The sequence below is a fragment of the Monomorium pharaonis genome, chromosome 2 (genome assembly GCF_013373865.1).
Source record: "Monomorium pharaonis isolate MP-MQ-018 chromosome 2, ASM1337386v2, whole genome shotgun sequence".
Taxonomy (NCBI): Eukaryota; Metazoa; Arthropoda; class Insecta; order Hymenoptera; family Formicidae; genus Monomorium; species Monomorium pharaonis.
The window spans coordinates 8,708,965-8,718,063 of record NC_050468.1 but is presented as its reverse complement, the minus strand read 5'-3'; the positions used below and the strand labels follow the sequence as shown (position 1 = coordinate 8,718,063).

Genomic DNA, 9,099 nt, shown 5'->3' with positions numbered 1-9,099 from the left:
AGAAAAAATTCTTGGGAGGTTAAAGATAACAGTTGCTTGGTAAAAGAAAAAAAAGTAATGGTTTTTATAATATTTTTCTGTGTGTGCGCGAATTAATCGTATCTACATACATATGCAGATTCAAATGTCGAATTTTAGATACGTTTTATTAAGTTGGATGGAAACAATAAAATATCATTGAATTTCAAAGGCATATTAAAAACATTTTAACAAGTAGATCAATGTATCATTTAAATTTTAAATAAATTTTAAATAAATTATAGAACAATAAAGTTATTCGAGTTTTGTTGCAATTCTAGCAAAAGGATCCCAATTTAGGAGATCATAAAATTTTTCACGTAATTACATGACTAATTCCTAAGATTTAATCAATTTTTGTATTATAATAATTAAAACAGCTGATGTTGGAACGATGTTAATATTTAATTTGCTAGGTATACTGTAAAAAAATTAAAACTCACTTTATTTATAATACAGAGTTCTTTTCCTCACGATTCTTTTTCTCATTGTCAGTCATAGTGTCACATTAATGATTAGAATGTCACACAAAAATTTGACGGACTACATAATATTTTGTCATGTAAATTAAAATATAAGATATATTTAAACAGTATAATAATAAAATATATTTATATTTTATTACTCTTCTTTACATTCGCCTTCGAATAAATGGAAGTACGCTTAAATGAAATCTCTATATAACATTCTAATGGTGTACTAATATAATACATTTTGATAATAATAAATTTTCGATTACATATCAAGATTGCTCATTTCGAATAGTATTTCGAGAATATTAAATTAACGTGTTTTCTGTTTTCGACTAGATCATGCGAGAAGAAAATTGTCAGAATCCATTATCTTTCAATAGTTGCGATTTGAAAATTGTTGAATAGTAGTTCAATTTAGTATTTCATTAGGAAGATGACAAGGGGAAGAGGGAAGCGAAGGAGAGAGAAAGAGAGAGAGAGAGAGAGAGAGAGAGAGAGAGAGAGAGAGAGAGAGAGAGAGAGAGAGAGAGAGAGAAACACAGGTAAATATTTAGATGTAGAAGAATGTAAAAAAAATTTATCTTCTACACAGAGTTTTTGTTTTTTCTTCGTGATGTTAGGAAAATGAAAGCAAAATAGTATAAAAGACTTAATAATAATATTGCAGGGAAACAAAAGACAATAAACAAGAAAATAATATATTACATCTATCGAAAATAAAAACCAATTATTTTTGACATGATCAACATAATTGTCATTTGGCTCATGATGTAGATATTCTTATTAATTCAAACTTAGGTTAGACAATAGACAATAAATATCAAATACCTGTTCTTTTTCACAAATTATAAATTTGGTTTTTCTCGTAATACAGTCGTGTACGTTATTTTCCTGCACTAGTGTACCGTAGAAGTACGTCTCTTGGCGAATGATATTTTAATTTGGTAATTATTTAACTGGTAAATAATTAACCTTATTTTTATCAAGGCACACTGTACGGATATCAGATACTCAATGGATGCCAGTTGCTTGTCTAATTTTAAACCATTTTTGGTTGGACGAAATTCCTTACTCATCAACTTACTTCCTTACTCAAAGATGATTGTGTAATGTGAAAAAGATATTTATAACAGTTCTTCATTACACTTAAAATATAGTTTATATTATTTCTGCTTTTCGGCTACCTAGACTCTTTTTTATTAACGCCCAGTCTTCTAATATGTCCGCGTCATTGAGCATGTAAACGATGTAAGGACCTGCGACGGAAACCGCTCGTCTTCTCTCCGAATGGTTCCTGCGTCTTCTGCCAGTTGTATTAAGCCACAAGTCCGCGTGTATGTCTACGTTATTCCTATCTTCCTCCAAACGGCGAATCTTCTCCTGCAAATCGTTATGGATGCAGTCCCAGACCAAGCTTTTTTCACTTTCCAAATTTTGGAGGGCAGCCAGTTCTTCTGCCATAAATTTATTCTGAATATTTTGTAGTCTATAGTGCTTCAATATTCCAGCCACTTCCGTTTTCGTTTTCATGTTTTCCTTTAGTCGCTCTAGTGGTATTAGGTATTCTTCGGATTTTCCAACGCGAACTTCACCAAGCTTTGTGTCCACTTGTGTGATTCGTTCTCGGTATAATCTAAAATAAATGACAATTGTTAAAGCGCATGTTTATATTGTATTTTTTAAATCCCATATTATATCACCAATCATCAATAAATTTTACCACCATTACTTTCACCATTAAAATAAACTGCTATGTATATTGATTAATTTCTAGTACAGTTAATAAAATTAATAATTAACACCATGTGTAATTTATATAAATTGAAATAAAGAAATTTGTGATTGTCAGTATTTTCATTAATATATTAAATATATTGTATAGGCAAACTTCAAGATATATTTGTGCAGAAAATTACATTATATTAAAAAACTAAATACTTACTGTTCCTTGAGTAAAGTAAATTGTCTTTCCAAATCTAGTAGATTTTCCATGCATTCATTGCGTCTCCTCTCACATTCGTCTTCATCCATCTCTGACGAGTCATCACTGTCAGTATGTTCTGGACTGCTGTCGCATGACGCAGAACTTTGGTTACTTTCATTACTGTCATGAGACATCTCTTCTCCTTCACCCTCTGATTCATCCTTGACACTTGGCATTTATCCTACAAAAAAATTTGCCGTTTAACGCGTATTTTTCTAGTTATAATTTTTTCCTTTAAAATGAAAAATATATTTTAAAGAAATATTTAAAAAGTAAATGTTTAGAAAAACTTAGGGAAAAATCCAGACTTCTAAATATATATAAATAATCTTCTACATTACTATTATTAAATTTAATATGTACAAATTATTTTCTGTTAAATTTTTTATAGCTGATTTCCCGCGCAAAAGTTGATCACATTTTTTTCACACAAAGTGGAGTCCAAGCTGACTTCCCGGTTGATAAAGCAGATTTCTTAACCTTAATGTTGCTTTTCATGCTTCGTTATTTGCTTTTACAAAAAAATAGCGACAATTTCGATTTTATGAATCTTGTTTAACGTACAAAAGAAAGAAGGGAAATTATATTTGAGTGATTATTTCTGCTGACAATTTTCCACAAGACACTTTTCAAATCCATCAATCAACAATTTCGAATTTTTTAATTTTCTTTTGTATATTAAAAAAAAGTTTTTATTAAAAAATAAATTTTAAATAAATAATTAACAGACGAGTAATAAAGAAAAGATATAGTGTATGTGTGTGTGTGTGTGTGTGTGTGTGTGGTGGAGTGTGTGTTCACAACATAACCTATGCAGGAGCAAGTTTACATTGATGTAATCAGAATACCACGATCGAAAACACGATTTTGGACCTCCGGTTCTTGTAGGAAGTAACAGCTTGCACAAATAATAGAAATGCGAGACGTTACCAAATGGTTACGTACAATGAAATTATTCGCGCCCAATTACACAAGAGGTTAAGTATCACTTTGATACAGCTGAGTGAGAGAACTTTAGGTTTTCAAAGAATATAGCAAAGATCTAAAATCTGAATTGGATGAATCTGAAAAAATTCTCGCTTTCTTACATCGTCGATATACTTACTGTGTGATGGTTTGACACTTCGTTGATACACTGTTGTACACTATCACTGTTGATTGATACACCGCGATTGATGCACGCACGACGCTTGACAACCAGTGTTGTCGAAGCCGGAGCACAAAAACGCTCATACCAACTGCATAAAAAAAAACATTAGGTTAATTCAAAATTTTGCAATCAGTTTAGCCAATATATCTGTCAATTATATATTTAAAAAATTTTTATTTAACTCACATATAGTAATTTTAATTAACTCACATGAAATTTTTTCAATTATGTATAATAATTAAGGAAGTGGTATATGAAATCATTAATTTTCGACTAAGCTCATACGAATGTTTGCAGCTGTTTTTTAAAATCATTTAATTATATTTTTTGCATTCAAAAAACTAATGATATTTAATAATTGAACATTATTGAACAAATATTTTCATTCACACGTATTACCTACAGAGAAAACTTGATGACATGGCTATGTAGTTCTAAGTTTCATGGTATAGATGACGTAACTTGCACAAAATTTATTCAAAATGGAAAAGGATAATTTTTAAGGAAGGACTGATATCTTTTCTAATTTATCTTCTGATAATAAGAAGATTGACCAAGCACCAATTAATTTAATAATGATTAAATTAATAATCGGTCTTCAATTTTCAGGCAGTATTTTAAGAAAAACAAAATGTTTAATAATTGTAATTAAAAAATAGGCATTTATAATTAGATATAAAACATTATTACCTAATAATTTTTATTTAATTTATACAAAGTTTTTGAAATTGAAATATAAATTCTGTACTTAAAAATTTTGGCTGTATAAATCCATTAAATTATAATCAATTATGATATACTATTAATTAGAAATTTAAAGCCACTTTTATATCCATTTCTGTCAAATAAATTAATTTTAATTTCGGTTTAACTTACTTTTTGTCTTTTTCTAAATCTTACAATTAGAAACAAATAAAAAATAAATTAAGAAAATTAGTTTATATTGGCAGAAATAAATTTAAGTATTACAATTTAATTGTAATGATAATAAAGAATTTCAGATAATGACACAGTATTTTCTTTCTTTTCACAAAAATAAACTTTCTTTTTTTGCAGTGTTAAAAATAGTAAAATATACTGGTTGTACAAACAACATATAGTAATCGTGAGATAATTTGAAAAGATTAAAATATAAAAAATTAACGCTTAAATATAGTTTAAAATTATTTCACTGGAAAAATTGGGAAAAGCGGAAGAACTCTATAAGTCTTATGAAAGGATCATAATATTTATAGATATATATTATATATTTTGATATATAATACTCCATCGGATACAATAATACATCTGGATCTGTATGGAACAAACAGTTAGACAATGCAACATTCGCATAACTGCAAGGTATACTAGCAATTTTTTTTTATATCTCGTATATATTTATATAATAATATATATTTCTCTCTCGTGTGTGCTTCCTGCGCGTTTCATGAAGACTTTCGGTTAAATAGGTCTTTCGATTTCTGCGAGAAAAGAAGGTACAGCTCGTTTTGTGCATTTTGTTTCCGTACGAAATATTTTTTTTTTTTTCGTTTTTCAGTATTCACCTATTTTTTCGTTTTTTTTCCCTTTCTTTTTTTTCGCCGTTTCAAGTACCACCGCACTCGGGACGTGTGTGCAAGTCGTGACACATTGCACATTTTGCTTCCTAGTAGCCCTTAAATCTTTGGGGTAACGTGTAAAATGCCCGGAATGTTCTTCGAGGACGCGAGCGAGCCGACAAATGTCTCCATTTACCCATACGTGACCGATCTTGAGGCAACGTTCCCGGCCGAAAACGTGAGAGGGACGGTACCAAAAATTATTTCCGCAGAACCTCCGCGACGTTAATCCTTACTCATTCTCACAGCGAGAGATAAAATTATTCGTCGCCGGGAAATATAAATTGTCTACTTAATCCGCTTCGATTCCTCTACGTTCATTTTTTTTTCCCTCCCCTCCAATCTCCCGTTACGCCAGGCGACTCTTCTGCCAATGTTTTTTCCGTGCTTTATCGCCGAGAGCTATCGCCCGATTGCACCAGTTTGATACTCAAGCGATCGATATTGTTTGCTACGAAATTCGACGCCCGACAGGAGTCCTCGAGTTACACCTCGGTGACGGGGAAAGAATGAAAAGGGCGCACGGCATGGTCCGCGATCCTTCTTCTCGTGCGGCGACGGCTTTACACGGACTCTTAATATTCATTTCATGCAACATTTATCGCGGCGCGATCGCGGCTCGCCGGGGGAAAAGTCGCGGGCTCGCTCCAAACGACTTCGTGATATATCCGCTGATATCCTGCTGGCTAAAAAACCGAAATGCAAATCGACGGGGCAGGGTAAATTCATCACTAAATAACCGCTTAGGCGTATCGCTTCGGCTTAATCTTTCTTCCTCTTTGCCCCTTGAGTGAAAGTAAAATTTTCGTCACGTGCGGTTATCTTTCAGATGTGATCCGTCCGCAAATATTTGGACTTTTATCGACTTTACGCGCGCGAAAGTAGTTTCGAATTTACAACGAAAGAGAGGAGAGATAAACTGACGTTACAAGGAAATGAGAACTGGTTCCAGTGAATGATCGCTTTGATCTATCACACTCGAGTCGAGGGAAGTATGTGACAGCCCCCTGGACTAATAGCACAACGCGATGCTCCGATAAAATCAACATTCATTTTTTTAATGACTTCGTATTATCAATTATTAATTTCACTTGCAATATGTTTTTTGTGCCATTCTCAATTATCAGCTCGCTCTAGTCACTTTGTGATAAAAAAATATTCCCGATAATTAATCATATTAAGTTCATTCTATGAAAAATATAATTGCTTTACTTTAAAGGATCGAGGAAATAAGCGTATATTCAGTGAATATCCATTGATCAATTATTCAGTAGTGCACGTATCCCACAATGAATTGAAGAGAAAAAAATGAAAGCAACGGAATAAAAAAAAAATTGCATTGAGAAAGAAATTTCTCAGGGCAAAAATGACAACGTTCCTAAATATCACATTTTATAAATAAATTACATGACATGTGTTATAATTTATCCACGCCATTGTAGGCGTGCACACAAACGTAATCGTTAAGTCGACTAACTTGTTGCACTACTCGTGTAATTTGTTGACCTAAAATTTTCCTAGGATAATTTCGTCGGTTTTTCAGCGTGGAATGATCACGACGAAGGTTTCACGAGCCTCGACGACGATAGGATGTCGCGAACCGCGGAAGCGCTAATTACCTTACCTAATTTGTCGATCGATTTTAGAGTCTCGGTGAGAGTAAGGGTGCGTCCACATCGTTCGTCGTGGTCACAGTCGCGACCTTCGCTCGCGAAATCGGTTCGCTGTCGCGCGATCGATGCCACGCACCCCCTCTCGTTCGCAAATTTTTTTTTCTTTATTCTCCGTTTTTCGCTATTGAACACACGTACTCTTTCTCCCTGAGGCAACGTATTCGCCGTATTCGGTGCGGGCGGAGAAGCGACCGCGTTTAACGTGACATGACGGATCGCGTTCTCTCGAAGGCCTCTCTCGCACATTTTAAATACCTTAGCGATAGAATACTTTGGCGATAGCATGTCCTCTCCGAGCGTACAAAAGATGAACGGTGATATAAATCTAAGATGAAAGTACGAAAAGTTTCGGTGCTTACCGTGTACTTATGCAGAAGTGAGAGAGAAAGAAGGAGATTCCCAGTTAGACTTCTTGCACTAGCGTGTGTTTCGAACACGCTAAATATTAATGTCGCGCCGAACTCGCGTGTGGGGCGAGTGATAATTTAAGCCCAGAATGGAAATTACCGTTTTGCGGGTGGAACGTGGCAGCCCCGTGCGCCTGGCATTGTACTCGAAGTACGGTATCGCAAAAACTTCCTGTCTTCGTTGGAAAATCGATTTTCGCGACACGCTCGTTATTTATCGTCGTTTATCGTCCCGCAGGAAGTTTCTCTGCGCACGACAGTTAGTTTGATTATTCGTGGTACGCGGCGCGCGGTTAACGAAGTTAATGACTGATAGGGCGACCGGTAATGTGTGCTTGTCGTCCTATAAGAGGGAACGGAACTGCCAGACGTACCGCCCAGGGAAGTACGACGGTAAGTTTTATCGTTTTCTTTCCACCGCGCGATGCAACTCGCCTTTGTCTCGCCGTCGCGCTGCCGCCGGGTTGCTAATGATTACTCTCGAATAAAGGAGAAAACGCGGACGAAACCTTGGACAAGTAGGGCGCTATTCTTGGTCCTTCGCCTCTTTCGCGCGAAACCGAGTCTGACATTTTCCGAATGCGTTCGCGAACGATCCTAAAGCAACGCGAGCGTCTACCTAGCTAACTCGTCTTTAAATAATGGGATCTCTTAAGCTGAACGCGAGGTGCCCTAATAATGAAAGCTGTTATTTTGGTAGCGAACGCGAGAATGTCGCGATGGCAGTTATTGGCGTAGAAATAGCGTACCGTAACGCGACTGCGTGCACCCGTTAATTCTTTCCCACTCGAAAACAGGTACACTTCTTTCCTAAATTTTTCATTCGATTGTTTACGTGGTAATGCAATTTGCGTGGCGGCGATCATAATTCTATTTTTCATGATAATTATGTTAATTTTTAATTTGGTTTTGTGCAGGAAGATTAGCTTCAAGGATAATTTTCGACACTGAGTTTAGAGAGCCGGCATTTTTCTATTAAATTTTGAATTTTTTTTTCATGTAAAACTTACACACACACACACACACACACAAAATCTACATGTTCCATACAATTTCCAAGTTTGCTGCCGGCTCATATATAAGCTACTCCGGCACTCTACTCTCTAAATTGCAATCAGTGTATTTTCACTGATTTGCAGTGGTATATTATACTTATAACTGTGATAATTAGTGATTATTCACTGTCTTTTAGTGATTTTTACTCCAGAATGAGTGTATAATCATTAAAGAATCTATGTATTTATTTCACTGATTGCCTAGTTATAAATATGTCACTGAAATCAGTGTATTTCCACCGATTTTAGTAATGTTTCACTGAATGTAATGTAGAGAGTAAAGGTTAAATCTGCGATCGAAATATTTCGGGTTCTGGTTTTCTTTTTGAGATATAAGAAGAAGACATTTTTTCCAATGTATTTTACGCCATATGTAAACTGAAACAACGGTATAATATTTTTGTTAATAAACGACGACACGTTATAATGTAACTATCAGTCAGATTGTGCCGATCTGATGGAATTATTCTGGCGGCAGAGTCGACCTCAGTGCCCCAAAACACGCTAAAAAAAAGTTGCCATTTCTTTTTCTTACATCAAAATTAATGTGAAATTTGTAAATTAATATTATTAAGCGAGAGAGGTTTTCCGAGAATGATTGGGATAAATAAAATACGACACACACATAACATGAGTTCTAATGGATTCGCATCGCGTGTCACGTTTCTGGGATGTTACTCCGTAAGTCACGTGTCTCCCGCGGTCGTCCGCGTCGTCGTGTGCCGCGGCCGTTTTCAAGGA

General features: G+C 34.8%; 1 protein-coding gene across 1 annotated transcript; it reads right to left on the bottom strand.

Annotated features, from left to right (window-relative positions):
* Positions 1–437: 437 nt before the first annotated feature.
* LOC105834865 (breast cancer metastasis-suppressor 1-like protein) lies at positions 438–3,712 on the bottom strand. Its single transcript, XM_012677671.3, has 3 exons — positions 3,581–3,712; positions 2,434–2,656; positions 438–2,124 (listed from the first exon to the last, which is right to left on the bottom strand). Exons 2-3 carry the CDS (start codon positions 2,649–2,651, stop codon positions 1,650–1,652), a joined length of 693 nt encoding a protein of 230 aa, XP_012533125.1. The 5' UTR covers positions 2,652–2,656; positions 3,581–3,712; the 3' UTR covers positions 438–1,649.
* Between the last annotated feature and the right edge of the window lie 5,387 nt (positions 3,713–9,099).